General features: G+C 43.4%; 1 protein-coding gene across 1 annotated transcript in view; it reads left to right on the top strand.

The window, feature by feature from the left end:
- Positions 1-26,363, top strand: part of TRAP1 (TNF receptor associated protein 1) — a 204,799-nt gene extending 178,436 nt beyond the window's left edge. The window contains exons 14-18 of the mRNA XM_085628450.1: positions 1,447-1,585; positions 4,827-4,912; positions 9,024-9,169; positions 24,448-24,520; positions 25,715-26,363. Coding sequence (XP_085484576.1) covers positions 1,447-1,585; positions 4,827-4,912; positions 9,024-9,169; positions 24,448-24,520; positions 25,715-25,816 — 546 coding nt within the window. The 3' untranslated portion in view covers positions 25,817-26,363. The remainder of the gene's footprint in view (positions 1-1,446; positions 1,586-4,826; positions 4,913-9,023; positions 9,170-24,447; positions 24,521-25,714) is intronic.
- Positions 26,364-26,481: the final 118 nt, after the last annotated feature.

Here is a 26,481-nt window from a genome sequence, read left to right as displayed (position 1 = left end):
TGCACACAATTTACAGAAACCCATAGGATTCTACTGATACATTTCCACAAAGCAAACCTAATTTAACTTTTTATGTTTCTTTCGAAAGTGAACTAATCTTCGTAAAGGTTTTTACAGATTACAATTTAACACGGCTGTACTTAGTTTAGAAGTTTACATGTAAAAGGGTTTGTGTAACATGGAAGAAAAAAAATAATATTTCTTAAAATAAAACTTTAGCTAGTTCTGCTTTTATCTCTCTAGCTCGAACATGCCATATTTTAGTGATCCCCTTTTGTGATATTCTAAGAACTTCAGCAGATAGAACGTCTGGATTGGGTCAAGCAGGATCACCCACTTGTGTACTTTTTAAACTGCTATTCAATAGTCTGAATAGTGTATTTATTCATTTTTGATATTTAAATAGCACAGATAGCACCTGGAGTGACGTACAGAGAATGTTAGCACCAACACATCGTGTTCAGTAGTTTAAGGATTACATGGTGATAGATGTATTATTAAAAAAAAAAAAGGGTTAGAAGAATATGCCAGTATCTTTGGTCTTACAGCTAAGTGTTACATGCAGACAGATAAAAGGCACAGAGATGTTTATTTGTTTGGTTGTGTAATACTCTGTATATATTGCACAGTGACATGGCACACACAGTAGTGTTCTTACAAAAAAAACTTAACTGCATAGAATCGCTCACCCGGTTATTCGGGGACATTCAGCAAGTGGTCTTGGTGATTGTGAGAGCTTTACAGTTTACCTTGACATGTGGTAGCCGTGATGCTCAAAAGGAGCATTTTTCAGTTAACTTTTACTAATGTGAGTTTAATTCTTGCTAACAATTTTGTATGTGTCGAGACTTTTGGCATCCTATGTAAAAAAAAAAAAAAACTTTTATTGACCTGTTTCAATGGTAATTGACTGCATTTATCTTAAATAGACTTCCTTATCTCTCCTCTGATAACTGTTTATGCATGATGTTTACTCCTCAAAATATTAAAGGTGCTTGCTAAAATGTAGGGCTTTTATAGACTTTAAACTGTACAATTCAGAATGTAGGCTAGCTGTATTCGCACACTGGATTCAGTAATAAAAGAAAGGCAGTGTTTTGGGTTGAAATATCTAATGTGTATACTGATATATAATGTATGCTTGCAGTCAGGTCCATTCTGTAATTTTTCGAACCGTATCACACACCCCACAAGAGATGGTGGAAGTGTGTGTGTGTACACACACACACACTCTCTCTCTCTCTCTCTCCCTCTCTTTGTTCTCTCTCCCTCTTTGTTCTCTCTCCCTCTCTTTGTTCTCTCTCTCTCTCTTTGTTCTCTCTCTCTCTCTCTTTGTTCTCTCTCCCTCTCTATGCAATATTCACCGAAAAATGTACTGAGCTCATCGGACAACCCTCAAAGAAGTGATATGCCCGCTCTTAAGAAATGATACTTTTTTTTTAACAGGTGCTCTTTTGTTATGAACAATTTGATGAGCTGACCCTGCTGCACTTACGGGAGTTCGACAAAAAGAAACTGATATCTGTGGAAACTGATATTGTTGTTGATCACTACAAGGAAGAAAAATTTGAGGATAGCCGGCCAGGTGAGTTACAATGTCTCACTCAACTCCTTGTCAGCTAAACCCCTGCCATTTCTAGTCTCCATTTTGGTGCATGGTTGCAAAGTCCACAAATCACTCAGGATATGGAAACACTCCCCACAAGAGGACGAAAAATAAATGCAACACCCTTCTGACCATTAGTGCCCTACTTACTAGTTGAAAGTGCTATATAAAATGGACTTGGACTGTATAAAATATAGATAAATGCTACAACCTTCTGATCATTAGCACCCCACTTATTAGTAGAAAGTGCTGTATAAAATAGACACAGACCATATAAAATAAACAGTAGAATGAACACAAAAGGTTTGCAAAGTACTGCAGTGATCTATCAGCAGCCAGTGTATGTTCTCGCTTTCCTGGAAAAAATGATCAAAATAACATTGCACTTGCTGAACACAACCAAGATAATTCCAATGTAGGGTTATTTAATTCTATTGGAAGACAAGGCTGTGTTTAATGAGAACAGGAATACTATTGGGTTTCTCCTACAAAATACATACAAGGCATACACTTGAGAGTGTGTTCCCAGTGATCAAACTTATTTTACACTAAAAGTTCTTCTATAAAATTTGACACACCACTCTTTCATTAATGTTGTAGCAAAATCTGTGTCAGGCAATTTTGTAAATTGAGTTAAATGTTTTCTAAGATCTTCCTACAGATGTGGTGTTAACACACAACATCCCCATCCTATTGGCACAGCGTGACCACCTCCACCACATCATCTCAAACATATTAGGAACAGTCTCAAGCGGGAGCATCGCTGTTGCAAACTGATGTGTGAAGATCAAGCTTAATAAAATGCATTTAATGGGTTGCCATAAAGCCGTCAACAAATAGGATGTACTTTGCAAAGTTAATTTACAAAGCCTTTCCCCAGACACGGGAGACCTATAGCATCCTTCAGAAAATGACCAGACAGAAATCTATAAAGACTACCTTTGTAAAACAGTGAGGCTCTACAGGATTTTATTCCAAATTATGTAAAGTCTTTAACTTTATACTGAAAAATACAGAGCCCACTCTGTACCCACCTTCTTTACCCCACGATCCCTATTCCAGTTATAGTTTCCTGTTTTAGGACATAGTGTAATAGAGCAAGTGGTTATGTTTGCCCCAACAATCAAAGCCTACAAATTGCCAACTCCTACCAACATCCATTGACATCACAAATAGGAATGTGATGAATTTGCTCTGCATACACAGTTCTCTTTAAAGCTTCCTGAAACAATCCATTGTCACACCCTCATGAATAAACCAATAGCTGATCCTGGTCAATTATTGATAAACTATATTCCACTTCTACCACAACAAAATCTTGGAAATCAAGGTGACCCAAAAAAAGTCCTGTCTTTGTGAGGAAAATTCTGGCTTTAGGCTTCTGAGTGGCGCAGAATCTGCCCGGGGTACGTAGAATCTCACTGTATCATGTCTAAGTTGCAGTGACAAAGGCACTGGCACCGCTTAACATCTTTGCCATAGTGCTACGTTTTGATCCATTAACAAGCATTTAAATTACTTTCTGTGGCTAAAGAGGCAAAGTATAAGGCATACCAAGTTTCATCCATGTTCAATATTCTTCTGTAGCTCTGCAGCCCCAAAAGGCATTGGCACGCTTTACATGTAGAAGCACAAATTACAGAAAATATGGAGAGCTGGTCAGTACCTGGAATTGTAGGAAAACATTTCATAAGTAAAGAAAGATATAGGAAACAGCAGAGAATTTGAAATAAATAACTGAACAATTGTGAGATAAAATCAGGATAATACAATAGACCCTGTGCTTCTCTTGATTACCTTGAAATGGAGTAAGAAAAGATGCTGTTTCAGCATTCTTCTTAAGGGCTGCAGTGCAATGCTAGCAGCATAGTGTGTGGGTTATTGGTGCCAATTAGGTGTATCAAAAGGTTTGTTGGCGGTCTTAAGGTGGAAAAAAAAAGACTTGGAGGCTTTTCAAAGCACTGATAAATGGATAGCTCGATGCCAGAGATGATTTGTATTTATAGTTTTCCAAATGTAGAGAGTTATTGCTCCTAAGCCTTGAGCTCCCTAGATTGATTTAGATATGGCGGGTTTCCTAGATAAAGACTAAAGGTAGTAGATTCTAAATCTAATTCTAGAAAATGTTTCATTGTGAAGGGGCCTCCTTTTTTTTGTTGTTTTTTTTAAGTTGTCAACTTTTCTCATTTACACAAAACAACCAACCCCATGTATCATTCCATGGCCTCACAGCTCAGGAATCTGAGATTGTCCCACTTAAAGAGGATTACTTACAATTGGAAAGCCTGGAAGAAGTGGCAGGTTCATCGGCAGCTGCACCTGTCTTGGTATATTGGCAGTTGATCCCAGCACCATGATGCCGGTCTGAAAATGAATGGTGGACTTTACCGATGGTATACCGAAACACACCTTATTCTGCAACTGAATATGTGACATTTTTGTTAAATTGAGTCCATTCCCTTTGCTAATGTTATACTATTATGGTCAGTGAATTTCTAAGAACACCCTCATGTTGGCATTGGGGGACTTGTAATATTGATAAGGGCCAGCCACACGCAACCTCCATGGGGTTGACTAAGGAGCACTGGAAGCTCTAATCTTGACCTCGTTTCTCCACAAAAATAAATACAATTTCTAACCCTCACATTAATCCTTGAACGTTTTTCATCTAATCTTAATGAAGCCAAAAATGGCCATGACACTTCTTTCTAGCAGCACGGTTTTCTGACAACTTAAACCATGGGCATGATTAGTACAATTGTAGTTAGGAGCTGTGGGAAGCAACTACAACCTATACTCTTAAAAGGATGGACAGGAGGCCGTGTGAGAAAAGGATAGACTTTAACAGCCAGGGATTAGGCAGCATGCTCAGAAAAAGCACATTTTTGGAGGAACCCTTCAGTATTTTAGACTACTTCAATAGTTTTGATTAGTGCTGCCTACCCGATAGGCCGGAATATTTCACTTGTTTATCTCTAACTTGTGGTTTGACAGTGCATTACCAAGTTCTTTGTGGAACTGTGCAGTAAGCATTATAGCCACACTGATGGCACTTCTTAAAGTGTAAGTTGTACTTGTATGAGCATAGAGTGATTCAAGTGAAAAGCCTGCAGTCAGTAAGTAGGCAGACTCGGTCCCTGCAGTCACAGTGATGATTGTGATTCCAGTAGCCAGAACAGAGTAGGTACTTCTTGTGGTAATTGTGTCTTTTCTCTCGCAGGAACTGAGCGTTTGTCTGAGAAGGAGACCGAGGACCTGCTAGCATGGATGAGGAATGTGCTGGGAATGAGAATCACTAACGTTAAAGTGAGTTTCCAACTACAAAACCGTAAAGTTTGCCTCCATGAGCTCCTCATTTTGCACATGCTTGCATTTCATCTAGTGATAGGGAGGCCTCTTGGAGCAGTTCTGTTTTAGTTATTAATTTTTTTTTTATAAGAGTGGCACTAAAGACCAGAGATGTATTGATATAGCGAGCCTTATAATAAAGGTAGCCATAGCATCCAACATCCTCTTATTTTTCGTGCTTTTTTAGGAGGAAGTTTGCTAATTTAGCCTGTAATAAAGCATGTGTAGTTTTAAAAATCTTTTTATAGAGTTTTGACACCGAAAACATGACTGCCGTGCTAACAATGAACAAAAGATTCATTTAAAACGAAACCTCTGTTCGAAACAGGCTAGTTCAGTCATTATACCAACATTTCCCTTCCCTGAGACACACATAAACACCTGATTATGTAATTGTGCATATAGGTCAGCAGGTGCACACTTGGGTCGGAAAAACAATTAAAAAGGTTCAATCTAATTTGTGACCCTTATGTACCCCGTACCTTCCATCTGCCAGGGCTCCACCAAGACTCTTAGAAGCCCATGACTTCCACCATTTGCCATGTGCCCTACGTTTTGTCAATTTTTTGTGGACATCCCTGTGCCTGGTATGTCAGTTTCTCAGCCCTCCAGGACCAACCAACCGGTCCCCCTCAGTCCTGTACCGTTGGGGTTCACAGCACTTCCCCATCTCCTGATCAGATCATGTCGTGCTTCGTCAGGGCTACATTACCAAAGAGGAGCGTGCCGTGGTTCAGAGTCTGATCTCCCCGAACTCCCAAGGCCAGTAGTTGTGGGGTGAGGTCTATAGTTGCGCCTAGAGTTGCCTAGATTCTGTTCCCTACCTCCCCTCAGATCATCAGGCATCCCCAGATCGTGTGTAGCAGTGTACCCCATTATCCATGTGCACATGATCAGTCCTCGATTTTCCCATCTGAAACGACCTCGTCAAGTACGCCCGGTGCAGTATCTTCAGTTGCATCCAGCCCATATTGCCACCTCACAGGGCTGCCGACAGGCCATAACCCAGTAAACGTTCTCCATCTTACCCAGGTCCTTCTCCCATTTAGCCCTAAGGCAGTCAAGATGGGGAGAGACTGTTGTTCTGCAGCGTGGAGTATATTTGTGACACCACATGGGTGGTCAGGGAAGCCCCAATGATGTAAGGCATTTGCAGGTATCGGAGGTACTAACTAGCCGTTATTTTGTATTGTGCTGCAGTCCAGAAAATGATATAGTCTTATCATCCCACCAGACATGCCCCACCTTTGATATACCCAGTAGATCCCATTTCGTATGCCCTTCTATTTGCTTCCCCCTGGTCAAGATATCAGAGTTCCATAACTGGGCTTCCAGCGTCACTCTACCCATCCACCACAGAGCATTTGTTGAATTGTAGGTTTTTGGGGAATATTTTGTTAGGTTTCTGGTGCCTCCTCTTTTGTTTCCTTGTTTAGTGGCTTATTTTTATTCTCAGTACTACTTCTTCCTCTCTGTTGGAATACTGAATTGTATTTATTCTTCTCATATACAAGAAGCACTTAAAGTATGCCAATGACAATTGGAAGTATCATTTTTTGGCTCTTTCATCAGGACGTAAGTAATCACCTCTTGCTTTCACATGTTCAGTGTTCATGGCTGTCAATCCATATTAGAAATCTCTTAAGTCTAATCATAGCTCGTTGACTGGCACATATATTCTCAAACCATTGACATGACCAACCAAGCAGTGCAACGCGCGACTTCAGTGATTCAGTAGCTCTGGCTCTCTGTCGATTCAGAAATATATTTGATCCCTTGAAGTGCCTGATTTTTGCAACAAGTGTGAAGTGCTTAGTGGGCTCTTTGATTTTTTTTCTTCTTTATAAAAGAGGATGCTCATATATTCTTTGAAGTCCAGTAAGTAAGACATTTTTTAAACCTTTCAATCTCCTCTGGGAGTAACGGCATTGCTCATTTATCTGTAGGCTACGAATGACACCCCTACAGGAGTGCTGGGAAAGTCAGTGGGCCCAAGCTAGATGACATTTAGAGGTTTTAGTCACAGTCTCTATTTTTAAATTCAATCAAATTTCTGGTTTTGATAGCTTTTAGCAACTTGATTGCAACAGGAAAATAAAGTGCATCGCTACAGGTAGGTGTAAACATGATGTAACTTGAAGTCCTTACATTTCATTCCTTTGCTTAGTTATTTCAAAGAAGTGGCTATTGTTCCCTGGTCAGACTTGGAATTATGTGGTCTAGAGCCTTTATTTCTTTTCACAAATGGAAGAAGAGAAACGGACCCCATACACAAATTCAAAATCAATCTCAAAGGGACAATTGGAGGGATTCGAATTCAAAACTAGGGGTCAGCTGTACAAAACCTGCAATTTGCAAACCCCCTCTAGTACATGATTACTAAAGCTTTTCTCACCCACAAAATGAATCATTCCAAATCGCAGTTAGGAAGGGGCCATGAAAGCAGCATCCCCTCCTAATTGGGAATCGCAATGAAATGTATCAATGCTTTGCAACCACCATTGAAAAGTGACATGCACTTGAATAGAAGTTGGATGGGTTCCCTTTTGGGAATCGTCAATAAGGCCTTCAAAGGAGCACTTTCAGGGGTGATTTCACTGCATGCTCCCTGATGTCTTCCCAAACAAGAAACATTTTTTAAAGCAGAAGGAACACATGCTGCTTTTTCAAAAAGAAAAACCTGTTTGGAAATACAAAAGCAGAGATGGAGGTCCTTAGTCCCTTGCAGACCAGATACTAATCACTGGGGCCCACAAATAGTGATATGCCGGATTAATATTCATGGAGCCGGTTGTTCTGCTACCCTCTGCAAATGAATATTTTTGTATAGCAACCTAAAAGTACACAGGTTGCTTCACAAAATTGCAGACAGGTTGCAAAACGTTGGCGCGCAATAGGCACCACTATTTGCCACCTGCCTGTTCGTACATTAAGCTTGGAGTCCTCATGTTGTGCAAAATAGAATAGCTGATGGGTCAAAAGCAAAATCTACACTGGTAGATGCTTGGGGGCAAAGGGTAGCTCAGGACAAACCCATAGGACCTCTTTTAAAGAAGGTGTTGGGGAATAATGTTCACTGCTCAGTAATACCACTACCTAAACGGAGCTCTTGTATTCAATTTTAATTTGAACCATCAGTCTTTCAAAACATATTTGCTTGACACATTCTGTCCATGGCTGCCACAATCCCCAGCTTTAAAATCTTTACAGACTTGAGAATGCAAACAGTTTATAAAGAAGATATTCTCCACGTGTTCTGATACCTGTAGTGTCATTTCTGATGCTTTTCCCATTCACAAAAAATATGTTCCATCCATACAGTGCTAAGTAAGCCCCTCCTGTTCAGTGGTTTTAAGGAATTTGAGGAGTGAATATGGTGCGCTTGGATGCATCAATAGCAGATTTTGGTGGGAAGCATGTTAAAACGTGAACCATCATGGGTTTTCTAGTGAATTGATTGAAAGAGACAGATGGTGTCATCAGTGTCGCTGGTGGAGAAGCAGAAGAGGTGGGCAGGTGAAATGACAGAAAACTGGAGAGGTGAAAAGGAAAACAGTTAAAATTGACAGCGGTCATGAGTGCACCTCTTCCTATCTCTTTCCACCTCTCTGCCTCTTTCCTCTGCACCTGCTACTTTCCACCTTCCCTTCTTCATCTTTCCACCTCTCCAACTGCCTCCTTTCTGTTCTCCTCCTGTCTCGTTCCACATATTTGCCTGTCTTTTTTTTTTTTTTTACTTTACACCTTTTCACCTATGCCTGTCTCTTTCCACCTCTGTTTTTCATACCACCTCTGTTTTTCTTCCATTATACCTCTCTGTCTGGTTTCCATGTCACCGATCAGCCCATCTTTCAGTTTAACGCTTTACAACTTCACCCATCCTTTATTGAACCTCTCCACCTTGTTTTTTATTATTCTCTCTCAAATATTCTAACTTCCACATCCAGCTTGTAGCAAAACTGTGCCCAATTTGGAAGGCTTTTTTACGTATTTGTAGAAATTATATTTTACATGTCATTTATATTTTGGTTTACTATTTTCTTGTGTCTTTTACTCTTAACATTTTAAGGTAACTCCAAGGTTAGATACCCACCCAGCAATGATCACCGTGCTAGAGATGGGAGCGGCACGCCATTTCCTGCGCACACAGCAGCTAGCAAAGACAAGTGAGGAGCGAGCTCAGATCATGCAGCCAACGTTGGAAATAAACACAGGGTGAGAGGCTTGTGTTAACTAACTCTGGGTTGGAAGCACTTGAAAGATGTGGTCAAATGATTGTAAGAGAGATAGGATCAATAAGTTTACATAAGGTGTATGTGTGTTGCTAAAACGTAAGAAGGAAGAGCTGGGAAAGTGTTGGGAGGAATCGACTGGCTAGTATAGTGAGATAGACAGAAGGAGAAATATAAGAGTCACACTTGCAACAGCGAGATGAGGCCAAACCGATTTTTGAAGATACGGTGAAGCAATAGTGGTTAGGTTGGATGTGTTTAAATGAGATCAGGAGCAAGTCCAGTAAGACTCAAAGTACAATCCGGGGGGCACTTGCAGCCCTCCTGATCTCCACATGCTCCTCCTTGGTCAACAGTAGCGCTAGGCTGCTTTTTACTTGATTGAGCACTAACATTCAGGAACATGTTCAATAAATGGGCAAGCATTTTTTTGCATGCTAACTGAAGTAAAAGAAAAGAAGCAATTAGGATGTCCTGCACCACTTACTTTTAGAATTTGTTTCATTTTCAAAGTCATTTATCAACAAAAGTGTAAAAAATATGATAAAGTCTCTTCGAAATTCAAAAAGTGTATTACATCAACACGCAGTAGCATTTCACCTTAATTCATCAGAATACATTAGTGCATTGAGAAGTATTGTTTTTTTTCAAGTGATAGTTTTCAAACATGAATTTATAAGCGTTCATGCTTCTCCCACCCAACAAGGCCAATAGCAAACTTAGAGGCAGTAAGTTATTTGCACCATCTGGATGGTTGAGTTTCTAGTGTACATTGACATCATAATTTATTAAATGACTGACAAGAGAATGTTTTGTACAGAGCACATCGTGTAAATCATGTATTGAGGGGTCCTCTTATGTGTTATAATGAAGAAAAATAAGGGTAAGTTACTTACCTGTAATCCTAGTTCTCTTCCAGGGGTATCCTCATCAAAGTCATAAGCACTGAATATTCCCGCCCATGTGCGGGGACCCCGGAAATAATAAAATTATATATGTAAAAAACATACATATATACAGCTCTGTATATGTATAAACATATATCATTTTTTCCAAGCAAATGCAGCTCCCATAAAAGGCTAGGCAATGTAAATATACACATCCAATAACACACATATATATATATATATATATATATAAAGGTATAACAATACACCTAAATCTCTTTTTTTTTTTTTTTTTTTTAATGCGGTAAACACTCATGAGAAAGCAAAAAATAAAGAGAACAAACTGTGGAAAAACACAGATGTACAACACATTGCCAGCCTGCAGGCTGCATTGCAATATAATACCATAGAGACTAAAAAGCCCTGTACAGGTAAAAACTGGCACCGTGCCTTTAAGGCAGCCCTGACTTCCATATCCCATCATGCCTCAGGGGTGACAGTTAGGTCAGTTGTTCTTTGCGGGACCGTAGTCCTAAACACAAAGATATATCCTTTCCATAATGAATAATACACCTCTTCTCATTTGCCTGGGGAGGTGGGTGGGTTGCTTATGACTTTGATGAGGATACCCCTGGAAGAGAACTAGGATTACAGGTAAGTAACTTACCCTTCTCTTCCAGGGGATCCTCATCAATAGTCATAAGCACTGAATAGAGTAGCAAGCTCCCCTTCCACCAGCAGGCAAATGAAACTAAGGTTGTATCACCCATGGAGAAAAAGAATCATGAAAATGATTATGTTTGGAACAGATTCCTCAAGGAGGCTTGTCCTACTTGAGTGTCTGCTCTGGTGTCCGAATCCAGACAATAATGCCTGGTAAAAGTGTGGACAGATCTCCAAGTGGCTGCCTTGCAGATCTCGGAGAGTGGGACATTATTGAGAAAAGCCGCGGTAGCCGCTTTTCCTCTTGTCGAATGCGCTTTAGGGCGCGCCCCCAATGGTTTCTGAGCCAGTTGGTAGGCCAAAGTAATACTAGAAACAATCCACCTAGCAATGGAACGTTTGGATGCAGCAAAGCCCATACGGACAATCCCATAGTTCACAAACAATTGGTCAGATTTCCTGATATTCTTAGTCCTATCTAGGTAGAATTTTAGGACCCTTCTGACATCCAGAGAATGCAACGCCCTCTCTGCCGGAGAGGAGGGGTTGGGAAAAAAGGTTGGTAAGGAGATGGCTTGGTTTACATGAAACTCCGATACCACCTTGGGTAGGAACGAAGGGTGAGTTCTCATCACCACCCTATTTAGATGAAAAACAGTGTAGGGTTCTTTAGAACAGAGGGCCTGTATCTCACTGACCCTCCGTGCTGAAGTGATGGCTATTAAAAATGCTGTCTTCCATGTGAGGTGCTGTAGGGTAGCCTTATGAATAGGCTCAAAAGGCGAACCCATGAGCTTCGACAGAACCAAGTTTAGCTCCCAGGAAGGAGAGGGAGGTCTAACAGGGGGATAGACTTTCTTGAGTCCTTGCAAGAAATCCTTCACTACCTGCACTTTAAAAAATGACTGCTGTGAAGGCGAACGCCTGTATGCTGTTATGGCTGCTAGGTGAACCTTTATGGATGAAAATTTCAACCCTGCCCTTGCTAAATGTAGAAGATAGGGCAAAATTACATCCTCCTGGCATTTAGTGGGATCATAATGATGCTGAGCACACCATATATAAAATCTTTTCCACTTACAGAAGTAGGAGTGTCTTGTCGAAGGCCTCCTGGCTTCCTTCAGTATGGACATACACTCTTGAGGGAGGTTCAGATGGCCATACTGGAGGACTTCAGGAGCCATGCTGTTAAGCTCAGCGAGGGAAGGCTGGGATGGTAAATCTTCCCCTGCATCTTGGATAACAAGTCCGGCCTGCACGGCAGCCGCTTGTGGGGGCGGATCGACATGTGTAGGAGATCCGTGTACCACCACTGCCTCGGCCAGTCCGGTGCTATGAGTATCATCTTGGCAGATGAATTCTGTAGCTTGGTCACCACCTTGGGAATTAGTGGGAGAGGCGGAAAAGCGTACACAAATGTCATTGACCAATTGATCAAAAGGGCATTCCCTAGGGATCCTGGTCGATGGTATCTTGAGGCGAAGCCTCGGCATTTTGTGTTTTGCTCGTCCGCGAAGAGGTCCACTTGCGGGCGCCCCCATTCCCCGAAGATGTCTTCTAACACTTCGTCGTTGATTACCCAGTCCTCTGGCTCTTGAAAATGCCGACTGAGCAAGTCTGCTTGCACGTTGAGTTCTCCTGGTAGGTGCACCGCTTTCAATGAGATGTTCCTTGCTAGGATCCAGTGCCACAGGGACTGAGCTTCCAGCGAGAGCGTTCTGGATCGAGTACCCCCCTGCTTGTTCAGGTAGTACATTGTGGTGGTATTGTCCGTCTGTACTAGAATGGTACTCGTCGTTATCGCAGGTAGGAACGCTTTGAGGGCTAGGTGGACCGCCCTGAGCTCCAGCATGTTGATGTGGTACAACTGCTCGCTGCTGGACCACCGTCCTTGAGTTTGCAGAGTCCCAAAATGCGCACCCCATCCCTGAAGGGATGCGTCGGTGATTAAGGTCTGAGTTGGGGGCTCTTGATGGAAGGGAATCCCCACTTGCAGATTCCTTGGCTTCAGCCACCACTTGATTGACTGTTTGGCTGCAGAGGAGAGGCAAACCTTTTCTTCCCACAGGGAGTTCCTTTGATCCCATTTGTCCTCGAGATCTTGCTGGAGAGGACGCATCCTTAGCCTGGCATTGGGCACTAGGAAGATGCAGGATGCCATGGCCCCTAGCAGAGATGAGATTTGCCTTGCCGACGACAGATTGCTGGTCATAATCTGTCTGCCTTTTAGCATAATGGATGACTGTCTTTCCTCCGAAGGAAACACTTTTCCTACTACGGAGTCTATAGTTGCACCCAGGTAGTGGATCCTCTGCGTTGGTGAAAAATTGGACTTTTTGACATTCACTCTGAGACCCAACCTGCGACATAAGTTCAGGCATAGCGACAGCTGTGTCCGCACATTCTGTGGTGATGAGCCCTTTATTAGCCAGTCGTCTAGGTAGGGATAGACGAAGACTCCTGCGCACCTCAGAGCAGCCGCTACTACTGCCACGCATTTTGTGAATACTCGAGGAGCTGACTTCAGGCCAAATGGGAGGACTTTGAACTGATAGTGAGCGTTGCCTACCACAAACCTGAGAAATTTTCGATGATTCCTTAGGATGGGAATATGGAAATATGCATCCTGAAGGTCCAGTGAACACATCCAATCGCCCATCCGGAGAAGAGGATATATTTGGTGGAGCGCCAGCATGCGAAATTTTTCCTTTCTTATGTGCTTGTTCAGTATCCGTAGGTCTAAAATGGGTCTGAACTCCACCTTCACACTCCTCTTTTGGATGAGAAAATATCTGGAGTAAACTCCCTTTCCTCTCTGGTTTATGGGCACTTTCTCTATTGCAGATTTGAGTAGTAGCGTCGCTACCTCTTCTCTGAGCTGCTTTAGATGCTGGGATGACTTGACAGGAGGAATCGATGGGGGGTGACTTCTGAAACGAAGCGAGTACCCATGACGCAGTATATTGAGTACCCACTTGTCCTTTGTGATTGTCTGCCACTCTGGAAGATGATGCGCAACACTTCCTCCCACCGGAGCGGTGGACAGCATCGGAGGAAGCGGTTTCTCATTGCTTCCCCGGTGCTTTGTTTCCAGCATTAGACTGCCTGTTGTTACCTCGTCCCCTGGATGGCTTGCGGGACTGGTATTGCTGTTTCTTTTGACCTTGCTGGTCCTGGTTCTTTTGCCAATGAGGGGTTTGAACCCTCTGTTGGTAATTGCGCCTGTCATTTCCCTTGCGGCGTCGAAACTCTTTTCTCTTTTCAAGCCCGACTGCTTTCATGGTCTCCAGCTCTGCTTTCATACGGGCCATTTCCTCGTCTGCATGGGACCCAAAAAGAGAACTACCGGAGAAAGGCAGATTTAAAATTCTTGCCTGCGCTTCCGGTTTCAAGGCCGTCAATCTAAGCCAGGATGTTCTTCTGGCTGTGACTCCATGTGCATATTCATGCGCTGCCAGTGTTGCCCCATCCGCCGCTGCACTTATGATCTGGTTAGAAACCAGACTCCCCTCATGCAAAATCTCCTCAAAGTCCCGTCTGTCCTCTGATGGAACTTTTTCAATGAACCTCTGAAGAGAGTCCCATAGTGACCTATCATAGCGCCCCAGAAGCGCCGAGGCACTTGCCACCTTCAAGCTTGAGGATGCTGAGCCGCAAACTTTCCTCCCCCAGGAGTCTTGCGTTTTACTGTCCTTATCTGGTGGCACCGTTGAAGATCCAGCTACTGCATGCGTCTTTCTGGCAGCGGCGGTGATGACAGAGTCCGGTGGAGGATCTGTTTTAAGGAATAGCGGATCCTCCGGAGCTGGACGGTACTTTTTTAGAATTCTCGCTGGCGCCGTTTTGGTGGTTGCTGGCGTGAGAAAGATATCCATTACCGGTTGTAGCAAACCGGGGACTAATGGCAATAACGGGCGTGTCACTGTGCGTTCATGAAGAGTTTCAAAAATTATGGATGCGGTGGTCTCCTGAACCGGCATAGGGATATTTAATTTTGTAGCTCCTCTACACAACACTTCTTGAAATGTAGAAATATCATCTACCGGAGATACCCGAGAGGGTGGCGTCTCCGAGAGTGTCGGTGAATAATCCCTTTTGGATGATCTGGAAGAAGGGGAGGTAGAAGGGGTCCTACGGCGCCTTCTCTCTGATCTGGTCGACTCTCTTCTGAGGGAGGCAGACCTGGATCGCCTTCTTGGTGCTCGAGAGTGACTTCGGGATTCTCTTTCTCGAGATCTTGGTCTGATCGGTGTCGCTGGGAATACCACGCCCCTTATTCTTGTTAGCGATGCCTTTATTGTGTCTGTCATAGCAGGGTCCTGAGGCATCTCCCTTACGGGACTCTGAGGCACAGCATTGTCCTCCTCCTGCGAACTTTCTCTTGCAGGAACTGGAGATTGATGTACAAGCTCTGGTGATCCTGACCTTGAACCTGAGCCCTCTGATCCTGAAGGCGAGATAGAAATGATACGCGGTGACTCCGGAGCTGTATATATCAGTCTATGAGGAGATTTTCGCCTTGAGACTGGTCGAATCGTGAGGCGAATATGTGAAACCTCCTGCGTACCCTCAACATAGGGCTGCCTCGATGGTGATAGGCCTATCACCGGAGATCTTTGACTCGAATCTTCGAGGCTCCGAGCTTCTTGTCTCGACGTCGAGATTATCTTCGACGGAGGCTTCATGTACCTCACCAAAGCTTTGGAGACCTGTGAGGACGGAGGCACCTGCCTCGACGTCGACTCCGACGGAGGCACCTGCCTCGACGTCGACTCCGACGGAGGCACCTGCCTCGACGTCGACTCTGACGGAGGCACCTGCCTCGACGTCGACTCCGACGGAGGCCTCTGCCTCGACGTCGACTCCGACGGAGGCCTCTGCCTCGACGTCGACTCCGACGGAGGCTCCTGCCTCGACGTCGGCCCTGACGGAGGCGTCTGCCCCGACGTCACTCCTGACGGAGACTTTTGTCTCGACGTCGAATGCTCCGACGACGTCGAAAGCCTCTTCGCCGTCGAACGATGTTTCCTCGACGGCGATCTTGATCTTGACGGCGATCTTGGTCTCGACGTCGACTGTGGAGATCGCCTACGTACTTCTCGCGACGTCGAATGATGTCTCGCCGACCTCGACGTCGAACGATGTCTTTCTTTCGACGACGAACGATATTCTCTTGACGTCGACAGATGCTTTTTCGACGTTGAACTGTGGCGCCGAGACCTCGACGCCGAGCTTTTAGACGCCGTCGACGTCGAACGCATCCGCTTCGACGCTGAATCTAAAGTCGACGATGATTTTCTCTTTGCAGCATGACTTCCCCTTGACTCCTCACCTCTCCGCGACGATCCCGCCGCTGGAGTCTTCGACGCCGAGCCCGACGTCGATGGGGAGCAAACAGGGACCAACTGCCTCGACGTCGACCGTTCTGCTAGGCCATACAGCCTAATCCTCTCCCTCTCCTTTAAAGTCCTTTTGGAAAGGTCTTCACAATGACGACATGTTGCTGGAGAGTGAGAGTCCGGCAGACAGATGATACACACCTCATGTGTGTCTGACGCAGCCTTCTTTTTTCCACAAGATGGGCATGGAACAAATAAAGAAGGCATTTTTCTGACAAAACGGCTGAAAAATCAGTCAGAAAAACACAGGATACTGACTTCCTCACAGAAGTTGTAAGAAGAAGTCCAAAAAAATCTTAAAGTTGTAATAATTCTTGACTAAAGAGTCAAAAAAAGAAGAGAGCTGAATTCCAGGGTCCTGACTGAAGGAGCCAGAAAGAACAACTGACCTAACTGTCACCCCTGAGGCATGATGGGATATGGAAGTCAGGGCTGCCTTAAAGGCACGGTGCCAGTTTTTACCTGTACAGGGCTTTTTAGTCTCTATGGTATTATATTGCAATGCAGCCTGCAGGCTGGCAATGTGTTGAACATCTGTGTTTTTCCACAGTTTGTTCTCTTTATTTTTTGCTTTCTCATGAGTGTTTACCTCATTAAAAAAAAAAAAAGAAAAAGATTTAGGTGTATTGTTATACCTTTATATATATATATATGTGTGTTATTGGATGTGTATATTTACATTGCCTAGCCTTTTATGGGAGCTGCATTTGCTTGGAAAAAATGATATATGTTTATACATATACAGAGCTGTATATATGTATGTTTTTTACATATATAATTTTATTATTTCCGGGGTCCCCGCACATGGGCGGGAATATTCAGTGCTTATGACTATTGATGAGGATCCCCTGGAAGAGAAGGCAAAGTGAAATAAAACAATTGTCTAGGATCACACTGTTTGGTCAAGTGGGGAAACAGGGATTGAGCCCAGGTTTTCTATTTTCATATTTTGCAATTCCACCACTAGATATACATGTTTCCATTCTCTAGGCCCACTTTACATTCAGCGCCCTTCCCTGACCATGACTGCTGGTCACATCACAGACCAAACCTTTTTGAGTACCCACGCACAGAACCTAGAGTGAGGTTTGCCTACAGACAGCACAGGATACGTGTGGGTAGACAACTTTGAGAGAATAGGTTACTTCTGTTTGGGTAGATTAATTAGTTTTGGGGAACAGAGTGAGACGGTTGGATGAAACGAGAACCTGTGATTTGGAGAATGGTGGATGTGGATTCATGGTGAAACTGGGTGAGGGATATGTTGGGAGAAAGTGCAAGATGGGTTTGGAGGGTAGGATTAGATGAGTATTGCTTACAAGTAAGACAATTGAGGGCACTATTGGTTTAACATTTGTGATGTGTAGAAATACTGGGTGAAGAGAATGTGGGTAGGCATTATATGAAAGGGCCCCTTTTTGTCATGGTCACCCTGACTTTTTGCCACTGGTACTGATGTTTTTTGACTGATGTGCACTGGTACTGATGTTTTTTGACTGATGTGCACTGGGTCCCTACTAACCAAGCCCCAGTGCTTTTTTCCCTAAAACAAGGTAAAATTGTATAATTGTAAAACAATTGGCACACACTTTGGCACCCTTGTAAGTCCCTAGTAAGTGGTATTCCTGGTACCAAGGGCATGAACACCAAAGAGGGTCCCCAAGGGCTGCCGCATGTATTATGCCACCCTAAGAGACCCCCATATAAATTGCATGCAGCCTGCCATTGCAGATTGCGTGTCATGGTGCAAACCATTAGTGAATAAACGACATGGCACACTCACTGTGATATGTAATATATGACATGTAATATATGTAAGTCACCCCTACAGCAGGCCTTGGAGGCCTAAGGCAAGGTGCATTACATTACGAATGAGGGCATATCTGCCTGAACAGCTATGCCCCTCTGCTGTCTAGTTCCATTACTGAATGGTACAAGTGAACAGGTAAGCCATATTAAATATATGTACTGGGCACTTGTCTTTGAGTTCCCCAGCTACATGATGGCTTTACTGAAACCCTGTGGTGTTTGGTATCAAACACCTAATCTTAATAAATCTATTCTCTTGTCAGTACAAGATTTATTATGGCATGCACCCAGAAGACACTTTTTAGGTGCCCCTTGAAAAACCTAACACTATCTAGTGTGCTGACTGACTGGTATCATCCAACTCGTCACAACAGATCTGTTTCTTACCCCCTGCAGGTGAGAGCTCACACTCTGAGGCCAGAAACAATGTCTGCTCCGGAGCAAGGTGTTTACACATTCTTCAGCAGGATGGCTAGTGGTTTAGCATATTAAGGCCAGGGGCTTCAAAGCCCCTGAAATCTTATAAATGCGACTCCGGCTTCCCCAGACTGGGAGATGCCACCCCTTGGCCTGAGGACCATTCAGCACCAGGACAGACTCAAAATTAGCTATGCAAGTAGGTGTGTTGCACCACCAGGCTAGTCACACCCCCATGGTGGGCTACCCAAGGTGCTCCACTATCGAAGGATTCCACCATCTTGGTTTTGGTGAAATTAGGAACTCTGAGACAGGGTTATGCCCACTCCCCACGGAAGTGGTCATATGGGGGGTGTAGTGACCCTAGGGGTAAGTAGTCCATTGACTACCACCCTTTACTTCTCCCAACGCCCCTAAATTCAGTATTTAGGTGGCCCACTGATACCAGGAACTCCATTTTGCCTGACTAAACAAGGAGGAGGACAAACAAGAGCTGAAGAAAGCAAGAACTGTGGACTAGCTATGGACTTGGTGCCAATTCATGCCTGCATGCTTCCTGTCTCAGCCTGCAGCTGTGCATCCTCCAAAATCCTCAGAGGGCTTCTAGCACTTCACCAACCAGCCAGCATCTCCCTTGAAGTGGAGATACCCGATTCAGGTCAAGTTCGTGCTATATAAAACTCTGAAAAAGCAACAAAAAAAAAAGCAGTGGTGATTGATCTCATCCCAGCAACCTGGAAGGAAGTCATTGTGGTCCCAGTATATAACAAGCATTTGTAATGCAATAGGTCTCGCATTTGCAAGAGTTTGAGCTATTGGCATTGTAAATTACGATATCTTTTATTCATGTATATTTAAAATCTGCCAGCGTGTGAAAATACGCAGTTTGTATTTATAGTCCTTGCTTACTAGAAGCAAGGCTGGCAGTAAAAGAGGCGCAGTTGCTGTCAACTTTGCTTTTTGTAACTAACAACTCTAACTACAAAGTGCATGTTTACGCACCGCTTGCAGGTTTTCAAAACAAATAGATAAAAGGCATTGTCATTTACAGTGCCAGTAGCTCAAACCCTCGCAAATGCGAGACCTATTGCATTGCAATGCTTGTGGAGCTCTGATACAGAGGCGGCAGCAGCAATAGGAAGGCAGGGACCATGATGCCAGGTCATGCGTTTCAAAAGCAGGAGGGAGGAGGAGGCAGCTGCAGCCAAAACAGACCTTGGTCTTTGAATGCACAGAAAATGTAGCAAGATAAGAGCAAGATTTATAGCCCTTTTTACAAAAGAGCTCTCAAAACACAAGCACTGTCCTCAACTGCTCCAGCTTAAAGAAAGAAATAGTGCTCACAAGCTCTGAGTAACAACACATGTAACAGGGGCAGTCCTTGAAAATGGGTCGAGCTCTGAAAGGTCATATCCTGAATACGGCATGTCTCGCAGAGACAACGCTAGCACTGCCTAGGCAAGACCTAAAAAAGAATCTACTTCCCCCTGCACATTAAGCTAAGAAATACTCAACCTTCATCAGCCTGCCCACCTTGCTGTTGTAACACTGGGATTAGGCACGAATTGTTACCAAGAAAAAGTCAGATAATTATACACTTTATAGTACAGAGGAAGGAAACCAATGGGAATGGCACTTAAAAAGTGCAGTGCACACCAAACAGCATCTTGGCACCTTCAGGTAGAGGTACAGGGGTAATGATATATGACCGTGTGCACATAGTTTTATTAGCATCTTGACAAAGAAAGCAATTTTACACCAATCTCTCAGCATCACTGTCCATATACGGCCACCAATACTCAGACCCTAATCTTTTTGTTTGGTCCTGTGAATCCCATGTGACCCTCATGGACCAATCTGAGAGGTTTGTCTTTGACATTTGATGAAGGTTCCAGTTCTGCGGGGTGGCAATGAGAGAGGCATGATTGGGTACGGGCTGAGCCTTTCCGGAGGAAGGACATCCAGGTGCGACCTTAAAAAGAGACCGCCAGGAGCAAAGGTAGTGAAACCGGGGGGACACGGAGAGAACAGAGGAGTGGAGGCAGGGAGGGCAGAGCGGATAACTCGGGGGGGGGGTGGGGGGGGGAGGATAGGACAGAGGTAAGGGACAGAGAGAAGAAGAGAACAGAAAACTGAGAAAATAGATAAAGGGGAGAAAGCAAACAGTGAGACGGAAAGTAGAGTGAAAAGAGTGAGGCCGGGTAAAGGAGGAGAAATGGGGGAATCGAGAGAGAAAGAAGAGGCATAGGGAAGGGGGAGAGAAAGATGTGAAACCGGGGGAGAGGGAGAGTCAAATGGAAGAGAGACTGCAGCAGAAAAGACGGGAAAAAAGAGAAAGGTGGAGCTATGGAGGCCGTGGCACACCAGGAGGGATATAAGTTGATGTATTCAATAAAAAGCGAGTGAGGGAAGGGGCGAGTGAAACAAGGAAGAGAAGAACGTGAGAGGTGGGGGACAAAGGGACAGCGAAAAAAAGGCAGAGGGAACAGGAAAACCAGAAAGCAAGGCTGGATATTTAGGGAAAGCGGAAGGAGAGCGATTGGAAGGACAGTAGTCTCAGAGGGTAGAGCGTAATAAGCGCGATCTGCGCGAGATTACGCGTGCGTAATATAAAGCATTGTACAGCCTCTTTCGTTGCCCATAGGATAGCCCGAATGCATGCAGGTCGCTTTTGGAACTCTTAGAAGCTCCTTAATTGCTACTACTTTGGCGTAAACATACCGAATACACACTGGAGGTTGGCGTAGATTGTAAACTTCACTTCGGCAGAGGGCGTGGAGGTTTGCACAGTCCGGTATAAGAAGCTCCAAGTTAGTAAGGAAGTATCTAAAAATCTATCTAAGACATTTAAAAAGTGCCCTTAGACACCGAAAAAGAATTAGTACCGAAAAACTCCTGCATCGGTCGGTATATCTAACATAACATGTGTTTGTCGTTTCTCCCGCACCCCTCAAATTGTCAGCTTCCCTTGCAACTTTGGACAACAAGCCACCTAGTCAAAGCCAGAGGTGACGAAATGTCAATTAGTGTAAATTAATCCCAGCTTCCAAGCTTGCCCGAATACTATGATTCTGAGCAAATAATTGTGTCTCTCTGCTCCACCTGTCTCTCAACCACCAAAATCCATGAGAGCTAGCCGGGAGAGGTAACTCAATTCACAGTGGGCGCTACTAAGTATTTATTAGTAACTCCGCGGACTTTGTGTTCCTCAGTGTCGTGCTACGCACCATAAAGCGCTTTAATGGGTAGTAGGCACTATATAAACGCATTTTAAAAAAACACACTTTCAGTCTGGGTGTGACCAGCGCGTATTGTGGAATGTTTGTCCTCTCAGCTCACTGAAAAAGGCAGAGGGAACAGGAAAACCAGAAAGCAAGGCTGGATATTTAGGGAAGACGGAAGGAGAGCGATTGGAGGGAAAGTAGTCTCAGAGGGTACAGAGACACAACAAAGAAAAAAGTGAAAGCGCGCCATGCGCGCGTTACTGCTGACACCGTGCAGGGTCCCCGGGAGCTTCCAATATGATCTGGAGCCGATGGGGAGAGGGAGGGAAAGTGCACGCGCTGTGTTGAAACGCCAGCCCTACGCTGGGACAGAAGATGTTCACGCGTACGGAGTGCACATCTCCTGTCTGTACGCGTGCACATGTCCTGTCCCCCTTCGGCCAAGAAACCGACGACAATAGATCTCGCCAAGGCGAGCAGTGCATGTGCTGCGTCGCTAGGCGAGACCTAAAAAGGGCAATAGGAACGACCCCGCCCGTTGTAGGCCAATTTCCCTTATTGACACAACTGTAAATGTTCTGGGGAGGGTCATTCTAGCTCATCTTGAGACCTGTGCGAGTAATACTGGGATCATATCAAAAATGTAGTATGGCTTTAGGAAGGGGGTGGGTACCACAGAACAGTGCCTCAATTTGTCCCCGATTATGGGCAAGTACATGAAGGCCAGGAGGGGCTTTATCCACCTGGCCTTCATAGACTTGCAGATTGCCTTTGACACCGTTAATCAGGAGAAATTGTGGGGACTAATGGAGAAAATGGGTATTGAAGAAGCTTTCATCTCCCTTTTGCGTAGGCATCATGCTTCCACCAGCATCGCAATACCAGATGGTCCTCGTGGGGAGAAGACTAGGCCTATTGTTTCAACAGAAGGTGTGCGGCAGGGGTGCATCTTAGCTCCATTTCATTTTTTATTGTATACCAATGGTTTAGAGTCATTGTTAATAGAGAAGGAACTTGATTTTCCTCGAAAAGGAGGCAATCCGGTCCCTTTGTTGTCATATGCGGACGACACTGTGTTAATGGCCTTGACAGCCAACAGTCTCCAAAAATCATTGGATGCCTTCACAGATTTTGTGAATTTTATTAAATTATATTTCATGGTATGTGGCCCCAAACTAACTAAAACAAGAATATTTGTAGTAAGGGGTAAGACCGTTGATAAGCTGTCTAATTTTACATATTTGGGGAACATTATTAATAATAAAATGAATTGGGATTCTCTCATTACATCAAGGGTACAACACACTAGCTGGGTAGTGGAGGGTTTATTCCGCATTGCCTGTAAGTTAGGCCATAAGCCTTGTATAAAGCTAAAGGCTTATCTGTCGCATCTTACGGAGCAGGAGTGTGGGGTCATCACAAAAGCTGCCGTTTACAAGTTGTAGAAAATAATTTTATTAAAAGGCTACTGATGACCCCAAAGAGCACCCCTGCCCCCCTCATTTTTGTCATTCCGAGGTGGGATTGGATTAGCTAGAGGATCGAATTGATATTGCCCCTTTGCTCCTCTGGGCCAAAATCTGGCTGTCAGAGGACTTAACGTTTTCAAGGTAAGTTATCAAGGACTGTACCAATCTTGATAGCGCTCTGGCGATCCCCTGGCTATGATTTGTTGGAGATAAATTTTATGCGATTGGTCTAGGGCGCTACTTTGATGATCCCGCTAGCATCCATTTGAATGCAAAAACCATGGGAAAAGAGGCTATAAGTCTTAGGTGAATATGCACCGGCAGCAATTGGTGGTGCTAGGTCACCCATGTTTGCCCATTACCTAACAGCAATTTTATTTATCTTTTACTACAAATGTACAGACACAATTTTTTATGACTAGATTTTGCCTATGCACTTTGCGCCTCCTAGTGGCATTTCCCACACATTAGGATGAGTGGACAAACTCCTCCCTTGCCCATGTGACAATTTGGCAGCTTAGAGCACCCTGCACTTTATGCTGTTTTGCCTTCTTTATAATTTTTAGCCCCACTTTTGAGGGGATTCCGTCCTTGTACCTACATAGATGGTTTTAACTTTTTGCACTCTTTGTCTACGGTTTCTGTCTGTACTGCTGTTTCCAATTACATTACAACTGCAATCCTAATTAGTAAACAATGAGAGTCACAATAAATAAACAGGCATTTTATTTTTTTATACTTCTTGCATAACAACTTTCTTATATGAATGTAATTTGATGATTGCCATTACAGCTTGTTGTTCTGGGCATTGGGCATGTGGGACTATATTTCTCTGGAAATTGCAAACTGCTTAACTTATATTAAAGGCTGGGTTTTTTAGCAACATCTATTTATACTACCGCACAAATTTGGTATGGAAAAATCTTTTAAAGTATTATGTACGTTTGTTAAGCTTTTATGGTCCATGAACCGACACAAGTTATTTTTGACTTTGACTCACTGGATCCCCACATTCCAACACTCCAAAAGTAAGCGGAAGATGCCTGATTAATTTTGTTAGACTCGTTAATAGTTTGTTTTTTACAAATGAATTTTACACCAATGCAAGTTATCAGGAAAGTACAGTTCTCATGTCTATAAGTATTGCATTTGATGTACTGAATTGTATCATGGAAAACATATTGAACAACACGATCGTATTCTAAGCAGAAGCTTATCGCGAGGTAATATCCCAGATAACGATTAAATAAGAGAATACGTTTCAAAAATAAACTTGAATTAGTTTAATTTATGTTTCTCTTTAGTGGCCTACAAATGTCGTACAAAGAAATTTTATTTTCTACAAAGTAATGATCGTTTTGTAAAGCACTAATTCAATATTTCTGTGTTTTAGGCACCCCCTTATAAAGAAACTGGTACAGCTGCGGGACAGTGAGCCGGACTTGGCACAGCTTGTGCTCGAGCAGGTATACTTGGCATCTTTGTGGAGGAATAGGCATGTGAGCATAAGAGTTGGCGGAAGAGTGAAAACAGTAGCTTGGAGATACACTTGTTTTATAGTTCTTGTGCCCTCTTGGTGCAGCAGGAACATGCACTTGAATCACAATACTCTCCAGAAGACTTAATGACCTAACCATCTGTAGGGTTGTTGTTTTTTTTTGGCCACGTTTGGTATTGTGGTTCAATAGTTATAATGGATTAAAAAGCACTATCAGTGTATGTTTTTCCTCACAAGGAATGGACTGGTAGAAAACTACAACAAGCAGCCTCAGAATTGATTGCACAAGACAGGCTGTTTATATAGCTTTCATAATACACACAAAAATTCAGAAAAAGAAGTTTAATGAGCAGCAACAGTAGTAATACGTAGAGAAAATATGCGTCATCCATGCAGCTTAACTCGTCCGCATTTGGTGCAGATGCTTAAAACAGCAACACAAAGTTTCCGTGCAGACAGAACAAGTACAACATGCTTATTATTTTTGCAAAGTTTCACACACATACTAGCTAGACCTATACTAGCTATATATTGGGGTCACCCCGTAGAAGCTTACTTCATTAAAACAGAGGTTTTATTTTAGTAACATATTGTGTATTTGTAAAGTACACGTTCACCCTTGGTCCTGTAGATGCTGAAATAACAGATGTATGTTGTTACCAAACTCAATGTTAAAATATGTCCAATGGCATTGCGAGCTTTCTTCGTACACACAAGTATAGAATTGAATAGACACATTCAGTACAAGTGTCCATCACACAAACAGAATGCTTGAAGTATGTGTAGTAGCAGTGCATGCTTCCATACAAACACCGAGCAGGTGCAGCACAGATCGCAGCAGCACAGAATCACTTAAGCGGATATATGTCTTAGATACAGTGCAAGCATCCCTGACATACAATGAGTACAGAATGGGGAGCAACCATTTAAATTACACATACATACAAACACACATTTTCTTTTACACACATCCATAGCATGAGCAGCATCAGCTCAAACTTCCCTCACATGACCATGCCTAACTAATGCATATTTAACTTACCCTAATGTATAGAGCAGTGCATGGCTGTTAGAGTTAGTAGGGTTGTACCACTAAGTAAGACTCAAGGAAATGTTGTTTTCTGCTCTTCTGGTATAATGTTTTTTCTCATCGCATTTTCAGATTTATGAGAACGCCATGATTACAGCAGGCCTGAATGAGGACCCCCGTCCAATGGTGAGCCGCTTGAATGAACTTCTCACCAAAGCACTGGAGAAACACTGAGTGTCAAAAAGGGCCTGTGATGAATTTCACAGCTGAAACTTGGAGCTGTTTTTGGCCTGTCCTGCTGAGATACATTCTTGAGGTCACAGTCAGGATTGAATTTTCTACAGACATTGACTTTTCAGGACTGGCCAGAGTCGCAGCTCCCGGCGTCCAACAGCACAGAGCTCCAGCTTGCAGTCTTGCAGAAGATGCCAGGATTCATCACCCTGAGTTTTAAAATCTGAAAAGAGTTTCAGATTTTTATTGGGGATGGGGTTAAAGTGAATGCTGAGTCACTGCATGCACTATAGAGGACCATAAGTGACTGTTACCCGAGATGTACGTACCTGTGACAAACGTAAACCAATTCCTAATGTTGAACAGTTCTTTAATTGGGGACATGTCTTTGTGTTGACTGTACAGCAGGTTGTGGACATGTATGTAGAGAAGTTGTTCACTAATTTTTTTGCTACAAATTGTGACCAGGGTCAAATTTCTGCAACTCCATTGTGATAAAAAGATCACAGTGAATGTAATATCAGTAAAAATAACTGTGTAAATTCTAGCTTCAGAATTGATGTGTTTTTGTTAGGGGTACATTTCAGGAGGCAAGTGTGTTAATTATTTTTTGTATAGTGCCTGCTGTGACCTGGCCAACTTACAGGCGATTCCATAACTTTTAA

The sequence above is a fragment of the Triturus cristatus genome, chromosome 10 (assembly GCF_964204655.1).
Source record: "Triturus cristatus chromosome 10, aTriCri1.1, whole genome shotgun sequence".
Classification (NCBI taxonomy): domain Eukaryota; kingdom Metazoa; phylum Chordata; class Amphibia; order Caudata; family Salamandridae; genus Triturus; species Triturus cristatus.
Note: the sequence above shows the minus strand (reverse complement) of the source record. Positions and strands in the feature narration are given on the sequence as shown.